General features: G+C 41.8%; 1 protein-coding gene across 3 annotated transcripts in view; it reads right to left on the bottom strand.

The window, feature by feature from the left end:
* dennd1a (DENN/MADD domain containing 1A) overlaps positions 1 to 25,011 on the bottom strand; it is a 184,997-nt gene continuing 159,986 nt past the window's right edge. For all 3 annotated transcript variants that reach the window (XM_088282175.1, XM_088282176.1, XM_088282177.1), the window contains 3 exons: positions 10,285 to 10,355; positions 3,153 to 3,387; positions 1 to 1,226 (listed from right to left, as the gene is read on the bottom strand). In XM_088282175.1, coding sequence (XP_088138301.1) covers positions 204 to 1,226; positions 3,153 to 3,387; positions 10,285 to 10,355 — 1,329 coding nt within the window. In that variant the 3' untranslated portion in view covers positions 1 to 203. The remainder of the gene's footprint in view (positions 1,227 to 3,152; positions 3,388 to 10,284; positions 10,356 to 25,011) is intronic.

Here is a 25,011-nt window from a genome sequence, read left to right as displayed (position 1 = left end):
TAGGTTTTTGATATAGTGGTGTTTTATTAATTTGTCATTAAACATTTCATATAAACATTAAATCACAGTAGGTTTTGTGTAAGGAACAAATTACTTATTCTTAATTCAGCATAATGCTATTCATGTCAAGTTCTTCCAAAGAGGTTTCTCATGCATTCATAAAAACATCTGGCTTTCCAAAAACATAAGTCTTTGGAAAGGTTTTAGTCAAATGTTTCCCAGCTCTTTTGAAGCTGATCTATGCTCTTTTGAAGAGGTGTGGTTGGTTTGATCATAGTCAAAAGATCGCCAAAAAGATGCTGAGTTTTCTGGTTGCCTTCTTCCATTTGAAGTGGCCTTCTTAATGTGTTGGGAGCAGTGCTTGGGACAGGCATTGAGATTGCCAGGCCTGAAAGGGTATGGTTGCTGGTTGATGGGTGTAATAGTGGGATAGATGAGGAAGAGTTGCCCATTCGATAACTGGGAAGAAGAGTGGAACTGTCCGTCAATTGCTCTTTATAGACTTCTGAGAGTGCAGGGAAAGGTTCTGGCTGGGTTGGATTGTGTAGATAAGAACCAATTGGTGTTTCATAGACTGTGTTCAAAGCTGTTGTTCTCCCACCTGCCAAAATTTCAATTTGAGGGACAGAATGTCGGAAAGACTGAGTAAAGACAGAAGGTGATATGTGTTGATGTAACTGAAAAGGAGGTTGGATCATTGGGGAAGATATAGGAGTAATTGTTTTGCAAGTTGTTGAAAACACCTCGATATTCATTTTATCCCTTGTTGACATGGAACCTGTCTGTGGTGACTTGTTGAGGGGGTCCAGAAGGTTTATCAAATCCATGTGATCCTCAGCAACATTGAACACATCTGATGTCTTACGAAGCGCTTTTCGAAATTCTTGACCCCCTGTTTTTGTCCTTTCCTCATTAGAATATTTAGATTGAGACCGTCCAGTAAATTGTGCTAACACAGATCCAAATTCAGCACTTTTCCTTCCGTGAGGACGAGGTATGGTAATGTTGTCAGGGCTGGACAAGTCTTGGGGTTTAAGCTTCTTCTGGGGTTCTGTACTGTTGCTGTTATTGTAAAGTTGAGCTGATTGATTTTCTTTGCAGGTAGGAAGTTCCCAAGATGGATTTTCAGATTGATCTGGTCCTATACTCAACAGCTTGTTGTAAGTGTTGGTGAGCTTGAGGCCCGGCGCTATTAGTGAGTGTTCACAGACATGAAGGTCCTTCCGCTGCAAAAAAATAAAAAAATAAAAAATATGATGTAAGCTTTATTGTTTTTTTTGTTTGTTTCGCTAGTCTTAAAAAACATTGCATACATAAATAGAAAATAAATGTATGCCAATTTGCCAGCATTATCAAATGATGCTGGCAAATTGACTCAACGCTGGCACTATTCGCTACATAAAATAAGATCACCATTTTTGATTGTAGACGCCTTTTCTTAAGCAAGAATACTTTCCCAATTTTTAAAATGCCATAGATCATACCTTAATCCAGACTAAGAATCGAGATAGGTGGATTCACAATGCAATCAAAATTTGCATTTTGCACCTCATATAAACAAATTGAAAAGCAATACTAAACAGCCATTTGTGACAAACAGCATGTTGCATAATCATTGTAGCGCGGACACCTGCTACATTCATTTTGCATTTTCTCTGCTCCTGAGCTGCTTCTTAACAGTAAAATTACTGTTCATGTATTTTACAAATTTGTCTCTATTAATTATGTTTATTACCAAGGTGACATGTGAAGTACATGCCAACTCGTTACATCCGCATTGTAAATTTAAAACTAAATAAATCATGGGTCAAGCAGATGGATGGATGGAGGTAGAGATAGAGAGATAGCGAGAGAGATAGCGAGAGAGATAGCGAGAGAGGGAGATAGCGAGAGAGAGAGAGAGAGAGAGAGAGAGAGAGAATCCGCATTGTAATTTAAAAATAAATAAATCATGGGTCAAGCAGATGGATGGATGGAGGTAGAGATAGAGAGATAGCGAGAGAGATAGCGAGAGAGATAGCGAGAGAGGGAGATAGCGAGAGAGAGAGAGAGAGAGAGAGAGAGAGAGAGAGAGAGATGGAATGTGCTGTATGAACTGCTGCTGGTCAATGTGTCATGCAATTTAAATTAGTCATCAGTGGACAAGCCATTCATGATCACAAGTGAAAAGAACTAGGTAAATGTGTTTTATGTATAATCTTGAAAATGATCAGTGGTGTCCAAACCTTTTCATTCAACTTTTTGTGTAGATATGTATATTCATATTTAGTCAAACGGTAAAAACAAAATAGAGTAGCACTTCACAGTGCACATTGTAATATCCCTAAATTTAGCTCAACTTTATTCGTAGAGCACTGAAATATCAACTGCAGGTCTAACAAAGTTTTGAATACTATCTCAAACATGAAACATAAAATACAAGAAATAGCCTAAAGAATTATGTAAAAACATCAACTAGAGCTGCAAGCAGCTACAAAGAGCCCTCGCAGCCCTGGTAACGTTGGGGTACTGGCACAATGGATACTTGTACATTGTTCACTTCCGGGTTTGTAGCTCACACACCTCTCACAGCCTGCAGCTCATTTTGCATTTTAAAGGTAAAGTATTCAGAAGGTTGGGAACCATGTCTATGAGGTCGCAACAGCGTATGAGAGTCGTAAATCCCCCCCAAAATAAAAAATAAAAATCATTCAAAATAATAATAGTAATAATAAACTAACCTGTCAACTTTTATTCGCGTTTTTTGACTATTTGTGGGGGGTTTCGGTCCCAATTAACCATAAAAAATGAGGGATTAGTATAATCATTCAGCCCTATTCAAAACATTAAAAGTATAGTTCTTGGATTGGCTCTAAATGTGGTTGTACTTGATACTGCCACAGGCATTTCATATACAAGGTGACTTACTCAATGTGCTGTCCGTGATTAAAAGTACATTTAAAAGCATTTAAAATGTTTTGCAAATTTCCCCATTGTGGGACCTTAAAGGACTATCTTTAAAACAAAGTACAGGAAAAAAAGAGGAGTTATTAAAATTCCTAAAATAATGTATAGCGCAAGAAAAACATTTGGCGAAAGTATAATCTGTCCGAAAATGTAACCCATTATTAAATTAAAACGAACAATATAAGCAAATGTTCTGTATCTCCGACCTGACTGGTGAACTTGGGTTGCAGCTTTTCATAGTCTTGCAGACTCTTCAGGTCCTCAAGGCTTTTAGCCAAAGTAAGTCGTTGGTTATCCGGCTCATCCAGGCAGCTGAAGAAATTAGGTAGTACGTTGGGATTAGAGAGGTTGTCTGGAAGTGGGCTGGGACTTTCTATACCCAAATTAGAATCATGTTCTCCTATCCACTCAACCTCTCTGAGTGGGTAGTATCGTTGTGTCCTGTGGAGACATACCAAGACTGAATGAGGCGTTAACAATCCATCCATCCATTATCTGTAACCCTTCTCCTCACAAGGGTTGCGGGGAGGTGTGGGGGGGGTGACAATAACAATAGAATTCACAAATAATACTATTGTTGATCGATTGAATAAGAGCACAGACAAAACTTTGGTTTCTAATCAGTGCAATGTATTTACTGTACAAATTTGGCATGCATTTTCATATTTCTTGTAACTGCATACTATTACTGATGAAACAATGCCAATTTCCACTTTGTGGGAGTAGTAAAGGTTTTATATAAATTAAATATAATATAAATATATCTAAATATACTTTTAACATTATAGTCCCGTTCTCTTGGTTGACATATGTGAGGTACTAATTACTTTCAAGTCCTGCATCATTCCTGTCGCGGGTTCCTTTTTGACCTCCTCCAAAACAAATGGCGTAGCCAGAATATGTGCAACAGTGATGTTTATTGTGCAGGCCTTCCAAAGTGCAACACAGTGAAAAATCCCCAAAAAGTCCAAAAACCCAGAAAAAGTGACAATATAGTAATTTACAAAAATAAGGGTGTCTATCTATATATTTACAAAACCACTGAATGGAGTTCAACCACAACTACCATGTCAGCTACGTTGCAAAATGCGTCACTGTCTCGCTCTCCAGTACTACCTTCACTGTAGCACCTCTCATCTCTCCCTCTTTCCAAACAACTCACTCTATATATGATTCGCCCCTCCCCTTGGGCATCAGCTGACATAATTGTCACGCGAAACAAACATATTTAAGAAACGCGGAAGCGCCCCCGCTGTTTGGTCTTCCTCTATGTCGTGTCATGTCGTGTCTGTTGTCTGCCGCGTCTCGTGACTGGTGAGTGTTAAATTGAACGTGCGCGTGTGTGTGTGTGTCCATGTATGCTTCCATTCATAATAAAACTACCAAGTGTGCACCCTCGGTCGCTCTATTAAAACTGTGACTGACGTAGTACTGATGTGGTGCCAGGTGGGTGCATATGTATTACACGGGATGGAATTGAATGCATCAGTATGGGAATGTGCGGTACATGCGTGTGCGCAATTGCGTCCCCGGGACCATGCTGTACCGTCTTTATTGACGGAGCTGCTCCGTCACAATTCCATTTTGTTTTCTCTGCAGACACTTAATTTGCCAGTTATTTTGCTGTTCAAAGATGGTCAGTCACCATTGTATGGCAAGTGCACTGTATCACCCAGTCACTTATTTCACGTCTCCATGTCCAGCATGAGAACCTAGGAATACGCATGGTTTGTCCATCTTTCTCCCCGTCCTTGATTTGGGATAATGACTAGCTGGAAGTGTATCTTATTTGCAACCATGTAGGCAATGATTAGTGACTTGTGCTGTGTTGACAGGAGATGCAATGTGAACTTGTGGCTCCGCACTGCGTTAAGCCACAGCACATGGGCAGCTGGGGCAGCGTAAAATAGCATGCACCAAGCATTCCCCAATACAAAAAAATACAATACAATTTTTTTTAATAACAATGGAATGTTAACAAAATGTATTACATTTCATTTATTGCTGGCCATTGTCCCGGGGATCCAACACTGTGCTATACTGGGGCTAAAGTTGAACGCTGGATTTATTTAATTGTCCGGGACAATCACCATTATGGCCAAGATTTTGTGATTTCTGCAACAAAATACAATCTGTAACATTTCTGAATCAGAATCATCTTTATTGGCCAAGTATGTAAAACACACAAGGAATTTGTCTCTAGCAGAGTTATTTACCCGAGTAATGCAGTAACAGGCAACTACGATAAACATAGACATGACATGAAAATCTTTCCGTAATGTTGAGGTACCATTGTGCATTAATGACAGCTGTGCAACATTTTGGACAGTCATAAGAGCACAGATGGGCAGCACGGTGGACGACTGGTTAGCATGATGGCCGACTGGTTAGCATGATGGCCTCACATTGCAGAGGCCGTGGGTTCGATTCCGGCTCCGGCCTTCCTGTGTGGAGTATGCATGTTCTACCCGTGCCTGCGTGGGTTTCCTCCAGGTACTCCGGTTTCCTCCCACTTTCCAAAAACATGCATGGCAGGTTGATTGGACACTCTAAACTACCTCTAGGTATGAGTGTGAGCGCGGATGCTTGTTTGTCCATGTGTGCCCTGCGATTGGCGAGCAGCCCGTTCAGAGTTTACGCCGCCTACTGCGCGTAGATAGTGGGATAGGTTCCTGCACCCCCTGTGACCCTTGTGAGGAGAAGCGGTACAGATGGAAGTTAATGGGAAGTGGGAAGAAGCTGTTTGAATATCTGCTGGTTTTGGTGTGCATGGTTCGATAGCGTCTACCTGAGGGGAGGAGCTAGAAGATGTGGTGGCCAGGGTGTGGGGGAGGGTCCAGGGCAAGTTCTCAAGAGTGGGTAGGGGGCTATTGATGATTTTTTTTTCTGCAGACGTCACGATCCATTGCAATCGGATCTTGTCCTTTTTTGTGGCGGCACCGAACCAGACTGTGATGGAGGAACGCAGGACTGATTTGATGACTGCTGTGTAGAACTGTCTCAACAGCTTCTGTGGCAGGCCGTGGTTCCTCTGCAGTCTCAGGAAGTATATCCTTTGCTGGGATTTTTTCAGGATGGAGTTTATGTTGGCTTTCTATTTCAGGCCCTGAGAGACTGTAATTCCCAGGAACTTGAAGCTCTCAACAGCTGACACCGGGCAGTTGGACAATGTGAGGATCCACTGGCAGATGGCAGGAGACACGTTGAGCTGGAGAAGCTTGGGGTAGAGGAGTTCCGGGATGATGGTATTGAACGCAGAGCTGAAGTCCAAAAACAGGATTCTCATATAGGTCCCTGTGAGGTCAAGGTGCTCCAGGATGTAGTACAGCCCCATGTTGACTGCATCCTCCACTGACCTGTTTGCCTGGGAGGCAAACTGTAGGTTGTACAGTAGGGGTCTGGTGATGTTCTTTAGGTGGTCCAACACTAGGTGTTTGAAGGACTTCATGACCACAGATGTCAGCGATACAGGTCTGTAGACATTCGGTTCGAGGGGGTTTCTTGGGGACTGGGATGATGGTAGACTGTCTGACGCAGGATGGTACATCTCGCAGCTCCAGGGAACTGTTGAAAATCTGAGTGAAGACTGGAGCCAGCTGGTCAGCGCAGAATTTAAGGCATTAGGTCGACACCCCATCCAGCACCACAGCCTTCTTGACTTTCTGCTGCTTGAAGAGCCGTCACGTGTCCTGTACGTGGAGCTCCAGGGCTGGGTGAGGAGTCAGGGGTGTGACTGTGGTAGTTGCTGGCGGTAGTGGTGGCGGTGGGTGGGTGTAGTTGTCCTTTTCAAATCTACACTAGAACATGTTCAGATCGTCAGACAGTCTCTTATTGTTCACTAGTGGGGGAGGTCATCGCCTGTAGTTTCTAAGTAATTTCAGGCCATTCCACACGGACGCAGTCTTGTTTGCAGTAAACTGGTTTCTCAGTCTTTCTCCATAGCTTCTCTTTGTTAGCTGGTTTCTGGCTTGTTTGTATAGTGTCTTGTCTCTTTTGCTTTTCTGAATTGGCTGTGTTTGGTTGTGAACAGTGGCTTGTTATTGACGAACGCGCGGAAGATCTTTGTTGGGACACACATGTCCTCGCAGAAATTGATATATGATGTTACAGTGGCGGTGTATTCATTCAGTTGAAGTTTCAAAGACACCCCAGTCAGTGCAATCCAAACATTCCTGTAGAGACAACTTTGCCTCATTGGGACATCTTTTTACAGTTTTAACAGCTGGTTTTGTACAAAAAAGTTATCCGATATTTTACTCTATTAGTATTGCCTAAGAATTGTTCCACAGTGTGACCTGTGTTTGACCATATGGATGAGAAGACTTCAGGAGAAGCGGGTGACTGAAGACTGGATAAATAGCTGCAACATCCAAGGAGGTGTGCCCGAGACACACCTCTGAAACAAAAGGACTGAGACTTTAGTGCTAAGCACGAAAAGGCATATCTGCCTTTTCAATCAGTTAACGACTGCCATTGATGTCTGTTTTTCCTCTTGTGTCTGAAATGTTTACATGTTCCTGCTGGTTCTCCCCCCTACATTCTTTAGTGCAAAGACATTGTATAGTTAGGGACTTCCCCAATAAAATAGAGGGCTCGGCGGAGTGTTCTTCAGAGTGAAGTTGTCGATGTAACTGAGCACACCTCCGTTCGTTCTCCTCGCAAGTAAAAGATAAACTTTTGTCTTCCTTTCATTCATTTTGTCTGTGTTCAGTGAATGCTTAGGTGATTAAACCTGACACTTTGCCTGTACGTTGGGATTAAGTGTATTAAAGAGTGATCAGACAAGCCCAATTCTGCGAGTCTTTATGGGTTTTGTAGCAATGGTCCAGAGTTTTGCCTTCCTTGGTGATGTGCTGCTTGTATCTGGGTAGCTCATGGTTTAGTTGTGTTCTATCAAAATCACCCAGGATGATGAAAGACGATTCTGGGGGCTTTAGCTCGAGTTTATTTACTTGGTCAGTCAGCGTTTGTAGCACTGAGTTAGCATTAGCTTGTCGTAGGATGTAAACACTACAGAATACGAAGGAGAGCAAACGTGGTGAGTAGAATGCCTTAGGGTTTCGAAATAGCGACTCCAAGTCCGAGCTGCACTGTGTGTTGAGCTCTGTGAGATCAATGCACAATTTCTCGTTGATATAGAAGCATATTGCACCACCTTTTGACTTACTTGTTAGTTCCGTTCCGGTGAAGACGGAAGCTGGGTAGGTGTAGCGCAGCGTCCTGGATGTGATCGTTGAGCCATGTTTCGGGGAAGTACAAGCGCGACAGAGCATACGAAGGTTTGTTTGGTCCTTGAGAGAAAAAGAAGTCTATCCTTCTTGTTTGGCCGAGAACGTAGGTTAGCAAGATTAAATGCCGGGAGCAGTGTTTGAAATCCCCGCCATCTGAATTTGACTCGCACGCCGGTACACCTCCCCCTCCTCTTCCTGCGGCATCGCAACTACTGTTCGTGATTGTTTGAGACAGTTAGTTGGACCAGACCAGTATGTACGTGCGTCAGAAAGCTGGACAAAAGGGCAGCTGTCCACGATTTTGTAGTCTGTCTTATCATTCAGGTTATTGCACGCAAGAAACATCACAGGTTTAGACAACAGACTGCAAAAAATAAAAACCCAAAGCACACCACTCACAACACCTCACTAATCAGCCAACTGTTGGCTGAGTCTTTCAGCCTCAGCCAACAGGTGTAAGCAGTACTTGTGTTATTTTTATTTCTTTTTGGGATATGAAAGGCATGAGAGATGCATGTTTTGTGTTAATTGTAGTTCTTTGATTGCTGCGTGCTGTTCAGTGGATGTTTGGTGATCGTTTTGGTTTTGATTTAAAACAGTGACTGTAAGAAGTAAAAAAAAATACAGAAATAGCACACACAACTGAGACTGCGCTCTTTAACTTGGTGGACCATTAATTTAGTTTGTCAGGAGTTGGGTTCCATCAGTCATTTGTGTTAAAGTAGTACATTGTTCACAGTTCATTCGAGTATTAATAGTCTATGATTGCGTCCTCAAGCAAGTTGCTGTCCACTCATCTTCTGTAATATCTTTTTTAATATCTAAACTCCATGCTCTATTTCTGTCATAACTAGAGTCCTTGTCATGAGAGATGAGTGTTGTATACAATATTGAAATCAGCCATTTTCCGTATGCATTTTTTAGTACAACATCCTCAGGGCACTATAATGTTTAAATATTTAAAAAAATGTTTCTTGTGAATGGCATATGACAACCTAAGGTCATTAAAAGTTCTTAAGGCACCCTGATTATATAACTCTCACATTTTTCGGAGCCCTCTGTCAGCCCAAACCTAAAAACCGCGATCTGCCTGGCCAGGAATAAACTGTGCATTTCCCCAAATTGGTAAAAATTGGGAAATAATAACTTTATCTGTGATCTTTGAACCATATATAATTGTGTTTTTTAGGAAACGGATTTGATGTATTTTTCTTTAAGGTTTTAAATTTGGTTGAATATAAATACATCCTGGTGTCATCTCTGATATTAATGCCTGTTCAATTTCAACCCATGCTGGAGGAGATTGTGCGTCAAAATAAAACATAGCACTGCGCAGCTGGGCGGCCCAATAGTACCACTGTCAATAGGGCAGCTGAAAACCACCACGATTATGCGGCATGTACAAAACCCAAGTTTAGATTTTTCGTTTTTCCAAATCAACCTAATGAACACATTATTAAATAATTTCTTTTAAAAAAAGGCTGCTAGTAATAGTGGGACTGACTAAAACAGATAAATAAATTTCGGTAAGACATCTTGATCAAGTTAATCCGTCCAATCTATCCAATTTATATCAGGATTGATGTCCACATTTACACCTACCGAACAGAAAATCCAAGTGTTTACAGCAAAGATAAAGTGACAGCTTATAAATCATTCTAAGCCTATAATTACACTACACGCTATCGCCTGGATACAAATGAAACACGCAATTAACGTTTAGTCAGCACACAGTTAGCATTATCACATGTAGGATATAAAAAGAGTCCTGAAAAATGACTAACTTAAGTAATTTAAGACGCAACTTAGTCTGGCCCATATAATTTTCCAGGCGGATTTGTATTTGTTTCCATGGCTTCTATCCCCGCTGATGTGCACTTATCACACAAAAACATGGCTGTGAACTGAGATTCTATTGTTATCATTGTTTGTTTTTTTTGTTTGATAGCTTTAACTTAAAGTTGCCCTTTCTAAGGACTAATTTTCCTTTTTTTTATGGCGATAATTAAACGAGTTGTTCACAAGGCTAAAGCCAGAATATGCAGTTTTAATTCTTATAAACTACAAAATGTGACATATTGTTGGTACATCATTCAAAATGGCTTACGGGTCATGAGAACTTTCCAGACTTCCATTACTATTGTGTTTCTTCAACAGCACGGGTGACTGTGTCTGTGTCTGTAAAACAAAACAAAACATGTACAAACAAATAGTACAACTTTTACAGTACTTCAAACTACACAGAAAAAGTATAGGAATGTCAATACGGCGGTCTTGTTTCAGCTGTTGGATGGACGAATGGATAGACAGCAAGACAGGGACAGGCATTTAATTTTTCAAATGTTGGAAATTAGGGTTGGAAATTATCATGCAAAATATTGTGAAAACAAATATATACACAACATAGTATTTTATTTAGATCAGACAAAATGAGCAAAAAAATACAAAAAGAAAGAAAGGTAGCCTTGTGAATAAAGTAAGATGTGAAATATGTTACGTTCCTGCATACATACAGACAGTACAGTACATAGTATGGAAATATTCTGGTACGTTTAAGTTTGTATGATCAGAAGGGTCGTAACAATATTGGCAATATCGTGATATTAAAATTGCCATGATATCATCGTCTTCATGTCACGATATTAATAGTAGCAAATCTTTTAAAAGCCCAAGTTGTTTTCAATTTGTGCAGTTTCAGAACCCTCTGGTAGTTAATTAGGACAGTTTAATTTTAATTAGGCATGTTTTGCTAACCGATGACGAAGACCCCGGCTGATTGCAAGGTGAAGGGGAGTGTAACACTTTGATTTAGTCCACAAATTGACCCATTAGTAAATAAGTGCTTCTATATAAGGAGTTATCAGTCACTGTCGGTCATCTATGTACATTGATACTTAATGTTAACTAAGTATTTGAACTACAGTAATACCCCGGTTATCGCGGTTAATGGGGACCGAGACCACCCGCGAAAACTGAAAGTCCGCGAAGTAGCGGCGCCCCTTCAAAAATGCTTAAAAAAACCTATACAGGTATACAGTATACCCCCCTGTATACAGTACACCATATAGAATACAGGTAGAGAGAGAGAGAGAGAGAGTGAAATTCATGTTATAACAAAAAAAAACTATTATTAAAACATTTTTTTATTCCCCAGCCATTATTTTTGTATTTATTCAATTACTTCTTTTTGTTTTTATTTAATTATTCCGACTTTTACCTGCTGGCACGCCGTCCGGTGAGCCCTGTGAAATGAAAGGTGGCATTCTTCATTTATTTATTTATTCATTCATAACTGACAGCCTCGCGCTCCGCTCGTGCCCGGGCGGAAGAGGTGCTCCTCTTCGGCTTAATTGTCACGCACGCCGAACCTGCTCCCCCGAAGTGTGTCTCCGTTCGGTTGAACTTGGTTTCATTTCGCACCGCTCGTGCCCCGGGCGGAAGGTGCTCCTCTTCGGCGTAATTGCCACGCACGCCGGCCGGCCTCCTCCGGAGCTCTCGTACGGTCCCGAACGGAGCGAAATGTCGCCCCGCTCGTGCCCGGGCGGAAGGTGCTCCTCTTCGGCTTAACTGCCACGCATGCCGGCCGGCCTCCTCCGGAGCTCTCGTACGGTCCCGAACGGAGCGAAATGTCGCCCCGCTCGTGCCCGGGCGGAAGGTGCTCCTCTTCGGCTTAACTGCCACGCACGCCGGCCGGAGCTCTGGTACGGTCCGAACCGCGCGAAACGTCGCCCCCGATCGTGCCCGGGGGAACGTGCTCTTCTTCGTCCACTCTCCTCTTCCCCCACGCTCTTCTTCGGCGCACGCCGGCCGTCTAACCGCTCCAGCGCCCCGTCGTGCCGCTCGGCGAAACTACAATGCCCCCGCGGAGCGGAGCGAATGGAGAGCCCCGATCGTGCCCGGGCAAAAAAGTTTTTAATTTTTGAATATTTTTTAGACCCGCGAAGCACTGAACCCGCGAAAGGTGAACCGCGAAGTCAAGTCAAGTCAAGTCAATTTTATTTGTATAGCCCTTAATCACAGACAGTCTCAAAGGGCTTTACATAGCCACAATCGACATCCCCGATCTTAACCCCCAGGAGGGCAAGGAAAAACTCACAAAACCTCATTAGGGGAAAAGTGAGAAACCTTGAGAAGGGACCACAGATGGGGGAATCCCCCTTCCAGGATGACCAGGCTGCAATGGATGCCAACTGGGCAACATTTGACACATACAATGATGCTATGCAATAATAGATGAGATAATATAAGAGTCAATTGAATGAATGAATGAAGTAGCGAGGTATTACTGTATACGTATAATTCGGACCACAGCCACCATTGTATAGACCAAGCATTGACAATAAAATGACTGGCCAAGTCAATTATTCTAAGTCTGTACAAAAACACATTGGTATATTTATTTATTTTCAACATTGTTTTTGCACTTTAAGCAGAAGTGTAAAATTTACATAATGTTGCTGGTCCATCATTTGTCACCCGTCAGCAGCCTGGGCACCCCTCCATCATCGTCAGTTCAGCATTTTGTCGAGCTGAACAAAACTGAAAAACGTCAGTCTATCAATACCTCGTTTTATTTTCATCATCGCTTCCATCAGTAAATGTCACGGTCCGCCAGTCAATTGTCTATGGCAGGGGTGCTCACACTTTTTCAACATGTGAGCAACTTATAAAATGACCAAGGCGAAATGATCTACCTACTATAAAAATGCAAATTATATATATATATATATATATATATATATATATATATATATATATATATGTATATATATAATGTATGTAGATGTACCTTGCAGAACCGCATGAGCCAGTCTTTCGCTTTTGAAGTAAGTTGTGTGAAAAATGACTGCTGTCCTGACAACTGGCTTTTTAATTCCTTCACCTTTCTCTTCTACAGCCGCTCCACATTTCCCTTCTTTGGTATTGCGATGGTAGACTGGCAGATGAGGCAAACGCACTTTGAAAATGTTATTGTGAAAAACAACTCCTCCTCCCATTCCGTATTAAAGTGATAAGTTTTTGTCTTCATACTTGGTGCAACACCCCCACTCATGTTTATACCCCCCTTGAGTTCAAGAGAATAAAACAAGGGCTTAGAATTGGAGGTAACCAACTCGCTAGCTTGTTAGTTGTGCTGCACTTAGCACCGTTGTTTGCGCATGCGTGGTGACCTATGTGTCACAAAAAAAAATCAGCTGTCATCTGACTGGGTGCCCTGTATCAATAACATGACGGATAATGATAGGCTATTTTTTAATGTCATGCGATCTACCCATACTACCTTTGCAATCGACTGGTAGATCGCGATCGACGTAATGAGCACACCTGGTCTATCGAATGACCGCCCCATTAACTCATTCACTATCAGCCGAGTGAAAAAAATGGATCTTTGACGTATTTATCCGTCAATGGCAGTGAATGAGTTAAGTGTTAGACAAGTTCCCTCCATGACCACTTTTAAAACAATGAAGACACATTTTTATTCTTTGGCTTTCAGCTCAACATGGGACTCTCGCTGTTCTGCTGTTCTTCTGGTATCCACTGTAAATGTGTTTTCATTTGTGTTCTAATTTACTACTAATTCATATTACACCATGTGTAAAGTGTTTTGTAACAGCTACAGCTGTTGTAAAATGCGCTATATAAATAAAGTTGTATGAATGGTTTGAAATGCTGTGGCATGAACTTAAAATGGCCAATCATGCTCGAAAAAACTCTAGTGTTGCTAAATTAAAGCAATTCAGCAAAGATGAGCAAGCCAAAATGTGTTACCAGAATTAGCTCATAATAAGAATGAAACAAAACAAAAAAATTTGCTTGTGAGGGCCACAACCGCTGGGGTGATATTTTACTACATAGTTTGGGCTATAATATTTAACGTTTTGACTCTATGGTGGGAGATCACTACCTTTGGCCAATATGTGTCAATAAAATTTATTTTTTAAGATAACTATTGTAACTGATAATTTGTCCAGTAAAAATAAATAATCCCAGACTGCAAACCATAAATGAAATTATCAACATACTCAAATTAATTTACACACAATCAATAGTGATGGATGATCTACACGGTATTTTCGCGACCATAAGGCGCACTTTAAAGTCCCAAATCTTCCTCAAAACAAACGAGGTGCCTTGTAATGCGACATGTCTATTAGAGGGGAGCCCTCTAATCTCGTTGCACACTTGAGTACAATGACAATAAAGGGATCAAATCGAAATCGAATATAGACAGAGCAACTCGCTCGACCATCGGGCATGATACCCTTTTGGTAGTTGTGAGAGTATGTAAATAGTTTGTGTATTTTTAATCATGTTTTTTATACACTATTTGTATCAATGATAATTACACACACACTCACAGACACGCACATCATTGCTTCAGCACACATGCGCACACCCACACGCTTGTTTTAAGTTTCACTTTCCATAGGTTTCGTTTTTCTCTGAATAAAGTCCAGAGGGATGGGCGAAGAAGTCAGTGAGAGTGCGGGAGAGTGAACTGGCAAGACGTCTACTTCACTTCCTGGCTTCTCCTCCCATCGCGATGGAGAAAAGACAAAACCTTCCCTGGTTATTCCTCTGGTTCTCTGCATTTAATTCAGTCTAATGAAGGCGTCAGGACCTTTTAAACCTGACATTTATTGGTGCCGGTCAACCCGGGAGCCACACCCGGACGGGCGAACGTCGCTGGATATTTCGGGGGCCAACGAATCTGACGTCAGCGCTTCACCATTTGAAAGCGGGTCCCTGAGCTGCGGCGCGGCCGTCCGCCCGGATGTCGGTTCCCTGTCGGACCAGGCGGATCCGGAGGAAGCCAGGTATTGTTTTTCAAATTATTTTGTGCCACCATTTTAAAATTTAAAATATTAACACAATTCGTAAGGGGTGATTTATGTGAGTAAGGAAGAGCGCGCCGGCCGTTTTGCAGTAGTTCGGTCGAAAAGAAAAGAAACTGGATCGTGCTCGTCTAAGGAGTTATAGAAAAATAATTAGGCCATAACTCATTGAGAAACTGGGTTTCTCGGGAGACTGGGTCTCCCTTACGGAAAGCACGGTTGCGTTGATTGACGGTTCTGCGGTCCGTCTGATAAAAAAAAAGAAGAAAAGAAAAAAACCGGATCGCGTTATTCAAGGAGTTACAAATAGTATTAGGCCGTAACTCATTGAGAAACTGGGTTTCTCGGGAGACTGGGTCTCCCTTACAGATAACGCGGTGGTAAAAAGAACGTCCTGCGGTACGTCTAAACCGGATCGTGTTGTTTAGGGAGTTACAAAAAGAAGAAATTAGGTCGTAACTCGTTCAAACCGACAGCACGGTAGAGTCTATTAAAAGTTCCTCGGTGTCGATAAATAGAAATTATCGACGACTTAGAGGTCTACTCACAATTTCACATTGAAATTTAGGGAATAATAAGGCATTATTTTTGGTGGTTTTTATTATTTTTATTTGAATATTGTTTGTAGCTGCGCAGCTGTGTGTGTGTGTATGAGGATAAAGAGAAAAAAAAAAAAAGGTGGGGGTTTGCGTGCGTGAGGGGGCGTGCGTGCGTGTGTGTGTGTGGGTTTGGAGAAGTAGCTGACCAGACAACAGCAAAAGAGAAGAATTTGCAGAGAAGCTGAAGAAAAAAAAAAAAAAAAAAAAAAAAAAAAAACCCGCACACACAACACCAGATGTGGAATGATCATTTTGCTGTATGCAAAGTGAGTGAATGGTGTGATTGGGGATTACAAATACCATTTGGTATTTTATCCCGTATAATGCAATAAGGGTTATAAACAGAAATAGTATTTGAGGATGACAGAGAGGGTTGTTGAAGAAGGTAAAGAAGGGGCGGGGTTGCAACTGCCCCCTGCATCCTGAATTACCCCCCCACCTCCACATTATCAGGTAATGCCACATAGAATGACAACTAGATCAGACAGAATTGCATCGATAAGACAAAAACCCCCAGAAAAGATGGACAAACCAAAAAAGCGCTCACCTCAATGTGCTGCGTGTATAAGTGACAGTGTGCATTTGTGGCAGAGGCTGCACTCGCCCTACAGGGCTGCACATACATAATTATGAGCGATATTAGATAAATTAAAGTATTTATTATGGGCAAAAGATAAAGATGGAACTGTGTGTGTCGTTTTGTGGGCCCGTGTATATGTCTGTGTGTCTGTCTGAGTGTCTGTCTGTGTGTCTAAATGTCAGGGAGAGTGATCAAAGTGGTTGGAATTATGCTAAAAGGATTGATGAAGTAGAGATAAAATGGAATCAAGGATTAGTAACCAACAAAAGGCTACTTATGAGTGACGAGATCTTATTGAGAAAATAATTCCCAAATTTACAAAAGAAATTAATAAAGAAGATGATTTGAGGAGATAAATTCATTTAAATTTGAAATTAAATAAAATAACTTATACAACGGGATAGGCTTAAAAGAAAAGAGAGAAATAGCCTGATGTGCGTTTTCTGAAAAATAAAGAAATTGAACCCAGACGCCTAGGCTGGTTTAAAAAGATGAGTGAAGATAAGGAAGTTCATAAAAAAAAAACAGGATCTTGATAAAATTCAGTATTTAGACTCATGGAAAGCTGAACATAGTTTTAATGGTCAGTTAAAAACACGAAAAATAGCCGCATTGCAGAAATCAATCATAGCAAAGACAAAGAAAGACCACAAAAAGATGAAGAAAAATGGCTTTGAGGAAACAGAATATTGGATGAGGGTAGCCTTAAAAAGAGAAGAGGGTGACAAGAAACAGAAAAGATGAGACATTTGGGCAATACAAAGTGAGAATGACAGCTGTGTTTCAAAACCACAGCGGGCTGCAGGAAGATGGTGATGTGGATGGGGCATTTCAACAGCAGTTGAAGAATGCTTTACATGCAGGATCAAGAGAGGAAATTCATAAGTGGGTAAATAAACATTACATTTGCCTGCCAACAGGTACCCTGGAGGAGTATGTAAATCACGCCCTCCATGCTGAGAAGATAGAAAATAAAAAGAAACAGAGGTCTATAGACACTTTTTATCAAAATAAAGGTCAGAATGTCTTTTATCAAGGTGGAAGAGGCTGAGACAAGGACGCCTTCCCACCGGAGATGATATTTTTTACAGTTGTGGCAGATCAGGACACTTTGCCAGAAACTGCCGTCAACCACACAGGAAGACCACACTAAAAGAAGGCCAGATAGCAAGAAATTGCCTTGAGAAGAAGCAGCCTTCAGCATGACTAAGATAGAAAGATTAAAGAACAGATGAGTTTTTAAATGAAGAGGTTTTCCTAAATTTACAAAAGATATTGGCTTTTGATTAAATGATTGAGCTGAAATAACCGTATTGGTAATGGGACACCAATTACCCTTTTTATGTGACATTGGTGCAGATAGGATTGCTTATAATAAATCAATTTCAAATGATAGGGCAAGTGAGAAAGGGGCCATAGTCAGATTTGCAAGGGGAAAAATGGAACAGAGTAACAGAATTAGAACCTGTGTGGTTGAGGGACCCAGAAGGCCACTGAGTTGGTTGCATGAATTGAAATTAGTTTTATTTTTACAGAATAATGAGAGCCCAAGTTGTGGGGATGTGATTAATTTACAGAAAAAGTTTAGTGATGAGATAATTTATATTTACATGATTCAATAGACAAGATATATCATTTTGATGATGGTTTTTACTTAATTGTATACTTGCGTCTCCTTCAGAAAGGGAGAAGTAGGTGTTATGAAATTTTAACAATTGGATGAAGCTTCTGAAAGTGAACATGAGGAATTTTTGCAAAAACATAGGTGTTTCTTGATTTTTTAAATTTTGATTCGAGACATTGGTAGGTTTGAGTGGTTGTGGAAAAACTACAGTGAATTTGGAAATTAGGAGCAGACTGTGGAGAGGCTCCTGTGAGGAGGAGGATAGAAATTAGATTTTGCTTTTTGGTGAATTGAAGAAATAAATATTTTAGATTTCATATTCCAGTTGATGATGTTTATATTAAAGTAGGCCAGAGATGCAATGAAATGCAGAAATATAAATGATACAGGAAAAATTTGGCAAGGGCTATAATTTTCATTAAAGCAGAGAAGAAATTAGAAATTGCAAATAACATTGATGTGTACTTGTCCACTTTGAAGTAGAATTAACATGTTCATTTTGTGATAAGAAATTTGTGATTATGTGAAAAAGGAAAAAGAGAATTACAGGCTTTTCAAATAAAACAACCTAATTTAAATTGGCCAACTTGTAAAATGGAAAAGAAGATTCTAAATTATGCACAAAAAGCTTGAACGTGTTGAGCAGAAGAAAGGAAAAGAGAAAACATTTAATAAAAAGAAGGAAGCATAGAGTCTTGTGATAAACAATAACTTTTCAGGACGAAGAGAGAAGCAATAGAAGATCACATGGCGAAAGAAAAAAACTAACATAAAAAGTGTGTGTAGAAGGACTTCTACATCAACATGCGTTTTGCTTATTAGGCCGTGATACACTGACAATTGGACTTTAATATCAGAATCAATAAGCAAGGGCGAATTTAAACAAGAGTCAAAACTTTAAAAGGACGCATTGTCAGTGATAAGCGGGAAGAAAAATAGTAATAAATCTTTGCCAGACCACTGTTGTGTAAACACCTTCCTTGGCACTTTCATGACCTCCATTAAGTCCCTGACCTTTCATAGATAAAGTTGGAGCCCAAAGTCTCTCAGGGCTGTAATTTATGCGGCAGAGAAAGAGCCCAACAGGCTTAGGGTGAGTTTAAAACAATAGTATCATGGCCATAAAATGGGTTGTGTATGTTGGAACTTGTGGAGATACACTGCAAGATTGTATTTACAAAGCATCTTAATGCACTACCAAATTATTATTATAAGCCATTTGGGCAAACAGTGACTGCAAAAAATGGCTTCATGGACTTGTGTTGCTGCAGAAACACAGGAAAGTGAATCCATTTGCATATTAGTCACAACAATTTGGATTTCGTGGCAGAGAACCACTTAAGAGTGTGATCAAGAGCTTTCACTGCTGCTTTAAGGAATGAAAAAAATGACATTCCATCACACGACATTCACATTGCACGGCGATTTAATTGTAACATTACATTAATAAGGTGCGATGCATTTAAGCCCAGCGCCATTCTTTTTCCACGCACCATTTAGAAGGCGCCACACGACTGTGGAGCCGTCCAAATTTTCACCAAACCCATGACTTGACTTTTTGACATATTTTCCTCCCGACTGGAGGAGTTAAGACGTGTAGGACTTGAAGACCAGGTGCACCTTCCAGACTGATAAGAAAGTGTCTGAGAACCAAGGTTGTAGGAAGAAATCACGCTGACTTTTATGCGATGGGAGTATTAGTAGTGCGATACCAACAGATAACTTGTAAAAGAGAGAAATTGTTAGGATAAGCAGGAAGAGCGTAGGCGGTTGTGAGCTAATTAAAATTTGGAGTTTCCCATCTTGTATGAGCTGTATGGTTACAATGTGAACTCACAGTCAAGATAAAATGTTCTTGTGTTCTGTTGATTTTGGGCGAACGGGTGCTTTAAAAATCACAAAAGATAAAAGAAAAGTTGCGCATAAAGCACGTCTAAGTAAGTATTTGTAAATAAAAAAATTTTCTGAACAGAAAATGACACGATTACGATTGAATAAAGGCTGGAGCCAAGCCATAACCTCAGAGTCAACATAGCACAAGAGGTTTCATGAAAGCACACACACACACACACACACACCCCCACACCCCCCCCCCCCCACACACACACACACAGTAAATCAACTTGACAAGTTGATCTCAGGCCAGGGAAAAAGGCACCACTAATTGAACATGCATATTGGGTGAACAAAGATGCAAACATTGAGCCACGAGCAGACGTCGTGCCTCAACAGGGGGGAAGTATGATAAGAAATTATTCCAACATACAGACTTTTCAACAAAAAAAACTTTTTTAGACAAAGTGTTATTTGTTTGGGTTGCAATATTGTTTGGTTATAATTAATATGTTTTCAAAATGGATTAAGTTGTTTCCAACAACACATGCTGATGCTAAAAACAATTGGAAAAAGTGTTGTGTAATCAAATTATCCTGACATTTGGAATTTCAAGAAGTGATTTGAAGTGAAGATGATGCATTTTGTGAATAATGTTGTAACAAGTCACTGTGCATACAGTCTGCAGGACTTGTGGAACGTACTAATGGAAAAAAAAAAAGAGACAATGGCCAGACTGTGTTTCAATCACAGCAATGAGGACAATGCCAGCCGAAGGAAGGACACTATCCCCTATAGACTCTCAGGTTCATCAGAACCACCAACAAAAAACATGTTTGACCGAAAAAGATGCAAAAGACGCAAATACTGGTCAAGTGTTTTTCTGATTCACAGAGAATTCACGTCCGTGTGGAAGACCAACTCTTCTTCAAGGTGTTGAAACGACTCCGTTGGGGGGAAGTGAATGCTGAGATGGCCCTCGCCAGATGATGGCGGTGACCCCGACGCTGCAAAGGTCGCGGGGCGTGGCAGCTGGATCCACCAGTTGCAGTACAAGCTTCACCGGTTTCCAGCTAAAGGCCTAGCAACGCGAATCCCTCCCCGAGTCACAATCTCGGACCACACGCACATCAGAACCACACCACCAGCCACAGATACGAATGTTGAAGCCACAGAATAAAAAGAATAGATATGGTTTGGAAATTAATGACGTACATAAAGAAATTTGAACCTTGATTGAAGAACATAATTGCATTTAAAGTTTTAAAAATGAAACAATTATTGATGTTATGACCACTATGAAGAATTTGAAAGACACAATATATATCGGGATAATTATGGTTTTCATTTTTTGTTATGTGTAGTCTGTTTTTGTTGCATTATTTTTATGACAAAAATGATGATTAATTGCATGTTTGTTGCCCAAAAGTAACATTACAATCTGATTGATGTTGAGTATGACAAACTCGAACTGGACAATGACGAACTCAAACTGGACACTGAAACGTAAAATGAATATGGACTTGTCGCCCAAGCCCCACACACGAAGATCCGGGAGGTAAAGACGGCTGTCTCCTCCTACAGCGAGGCAAGGGGCCTGCATCGAGTCCCCCAGAGACAAGCTCTGCGTGGAGACAGTTTTGTTATTTTTCACTAGGCACATTGAAATGTATTTTTATATGTTTTATTCCCTGATGACTCATCTTAAAGCCGTATGGACATGATTTAAATCCGACAAACAGGGGGGAAATGTGAGAGTATGTAAATAGTTTGTGTATTTTTAATCATGTTTTTTATACACTATTTGTATCAATGATAATTACACACACACTCACAGACACGCACATCATTGCTTCAGCACACATGCGCACACCCACACGCTTGTTTTAAGTTTCACTTTCCATAGGTTTCGTTTTTCTCTGAATAAAGTCCAGAGGGATGGGCGAAGAAGTCAGTGAGAGTGCGGGAGAGTGAACTGGCAAGACGTCTACTTCACTTCCTGGCTTCTCCTCCCATCGCGATGGAGAAAAGACAAAACCTTCCCTGGTTATTCCTCTGGTTCTCTGCATTTAATTCAGTCTAATGAAGGCGTCAGGACCTTTTAAACCTGACAGTAGTTCAGACTGCTTGTTAGTACACCGTGCTGGCCAAAGTCTGATACAACTATGCTTCAAATTGACTGTGACAAATACATTATGTGAATACGGTCTTTGGAGATGGTGCAAGAGAAAGCTGGACAAAAGGGCAGCTATCCACAATGTCATAGTCTGTCTCATTTATGTTATTGCAAGCAAGAAACATCACTAGTTTGGACAACAGACTGGGAAAAAAAAAAAAATAAATAAATAAATAAATAAATAAAACACTACCCAAAGCACACCACTCACATCTCTCTAACCAGCCAACTGATTGGCTGAGCCTGAGGCTCCCAGAATGCATCAGTAATGTTTTTGTGTTATTTTTATTTCTTTTGGGGATATGAATGGCTTGAGATATACATGTTTTGTGTTCATTTTATTTCTTTGTTTCATTGTTTGCTTGCATGCTGAGATATTTTTGGTTTTGATTTGAAACCGTGACTCTAAGGAGTGTAGTGACCAGTGAAATCCCTCCCCTGACGTTGTCGATTAGATGTGTTGCCATGGAATCTCTCATTGGTCTGAGGTGCTGCTACTGGCAGCAATCCCTTATCCAAATGAGTGCTGGCATGCGCATCGACAACAAATGTATAATAAAATAATAAAAATGTAAATAATCAAAAATACTTTATGTATTGACGAAGTTAAAATTATGCTGTATTTTTTTATTTATTTATTTTTTTAAACAGGCACAACTGGGTTGCCCGCCCTCCTTAGTTTCTTTTTTACTGGCTTGAATGTACTTAAATACAGGGATCACATCTCACCAAAGCGGCACCTCCTTCAAGCTCGGGTCCCTTTACCAAGGACCTGGGAGCTTGAGGGTTCTGCGTAGGACCTGTGCTGTTCCCAGTCTGGCACGCTTCTGCACGGAGAGGTCAGATGTTGCTCCAGATATCTGCTGGAGCCATCCATCCAAATTTGGGGTAACTGCCCCCAGTGCCCTGATCTCGAATGGCACCACTGTTGCCTTTCCCCTCCAAATTTTGTCGAGTTCTTCCTTCAGACTTACGGTTCCGGCGCCGCGCGAGTGGCTCCTGTTACAGTAGCTTTGGCTCACTATTTGAGCCTTTTTTGTGTGTTTTTACCTTTACCCTGTTTTATTTATTTCACCTCATCGCAGCAATGGACATCCAACTTGTGGTGGTTTTATTGCTGCTGGGGGCTGGTTTTTTTTGCACGACCGTGTCCGGAGACTTAACTCGGAGATACAGATCGATCGTGTACGCAAGAGATCAGCTGTTAGCACTCTGTGCTAACCCCGCGCCGGCTCCCGGAGCGAGACCCGATATCCCCCGCAAGCTGAGGAGGAAGAGACGAGGATGTCGTGCGGGGGATAAACCACCCCGTCGTCCCGTCCGTTATTATGGGGAATGTTAGATCCCTTCCCAATAAAATGGACGCGTTAACACCGCTAACCCGGCACGAGAGGAATTTCCGGAAGGCTAGCTTGCTGATGTTCACGGAGTCGTGGCTAACAGAGCTAATGCCGGACGCCGTCGTTGAATTGGACGGCTTCCAAATCCTACGTGCGGGACAGGACACTGGAGAGTGGTAAGAAGGAGGAGGAGGGCTGGCCGTGTTGGGTAATGATAGATAGTGTAACCCTGGGCACATCACTATTAAGGAGCAACTTTGCAGTCGAGACATTGAGCTGATAGCTGTTAGCATGTGTCCATAGTACTTAAAGTTCAGGCATGTGATTGCGGTGGTACGTACCCCGCTATGCTAACAGTAAGACATCCTGTGACGAACTGACTGCAGCTGTGAGCAGGCTACAAACAAAGCACCCAAATTCCCTGCTCCTAATCTCTGGTGACTTCAATCATGCTTCTCCTTCCTCCTCTCTGCCTTCATTCACACATTCAATATGTAACCTGCCACTCCAGAGACAATAAAATATTGGACCTTTTCTATGCCAACACCAAGGAGGCGTACACATCACTGTCCCTCCCCGGCTGGGCAAAGCTGATCACAACATGGTTGCTCTCCTGCCTGTGTGCAAACCTGTGGTCCGCAGGCAGCCAGCTGTGACACGCACAGTTCAGAGATGGTCTGGAGAAGCCGAGGAGGCCAAAAGGACTGTTTCAACACAACTGTGTGGGAGATATTCAGCGAAGCCCACGGGAGGACATTAATGGTCTAACAGACACAATTACATATATTATACAATATTAATTTCTGCATGGAGAGCACCATACCCACCAGGACAGTAAGATGTTTCTCCAACAACAAACCCTGGATCACACCGGACATTAAAGCTCTCCTGAGGGAGAAAAAGAGGGCTTTTGTGTCAGGCGACAAGGAAGAGCTGAAGAGAGTGCAACATCAGCTGAGAAGGAGGATCAGATTGGGGAAAAAGTTCTACAGGATGCGGATGGAGGAACAGCTGCAGGATAATAATGCCAGAGATGTCTGGAGGGGCCTGAAGACCATCTCAGGCCACGGACAACCAAAGACCCAGAAGGGGGGGGGACTTCATTGGGCAAATGAGTTGAACCTATTTTTCAATGGGTTTGATCAGCTGCCTGCCCCCGCTCTGTCTCAGCTGCTGTAGACCCCACCAACCCCTCCTGCCGCTGTGAACGAGACCCTCTCTCCCCCCTCTCTCCTCTCCTCTCCTCCCCCCACAGGTTTCAGTTCCCAGCCACATCAGACAACCACCACATCCTCCTGCTCAGCCCTGTTCCTCACAACATCTCAGGTGAAGAACCAGCTGAGGAAGATGAAGGCGCGGAAGGCAGCGGGTCCAGATGGGATTAGCTCCCAGCTCCTCAAATCCTACGCAGACCAGCTGTGATGAATCGTGCAGCATATGTCCAACCTGAGCCTGAAGCTGGGCAGAGTCCCCCAGCTGTGGAAAACATCCTGCCTGGTTCGGGTTCCAAAGACCCCCCATCCGAAGAAGCTCAACAACTTCAGACCAGTGGCGCTGACGTCTCATCTGATGAAGACCTTGGAGAGACTGGTCCTCCTCCATTTGCGCCCTCTGGTGAGCTCTTCGATGGACCCACTGCAGTTCGCATACCAGCCTGGCATCAGTGTGGATGATGCCATCATCTACCTGCTCCATACTTCACTCTCCCAGCTGGAGAATGCGGGGACCACTGTGAGGATCATGTTCTTTGATTTCTCCAGTGCTTTTAACACCATCCAGCCCACCCTATTGCGAGACAAGCTGGAGCAGGCGGGAGTGGCCCACCGCCTCATCACATGGATCC

The sequence above is a fragment of the Idiotropiscis lumnitzeri genome, chromosome 18 (assembly GCF_059441095.1).
Source record: "Idiotropiscis lumnitzeri isolate Australia: NSW breed Sydney's pygmy pipehorse chromosome 18, RoL_Ilum_1.0, whole genome shotgun sequence".
Classification (NCBI taxonomy): Eukaryota; Metazoa; Chordata; class Actinopteri; order Syngnathiformes; family Syngnathidae; genus Idiotropiscis; species Idiotropiscis lumnitzeri.
This window is presented reverse-complemented; position numbering and strand designations above follow the sequence as displayed.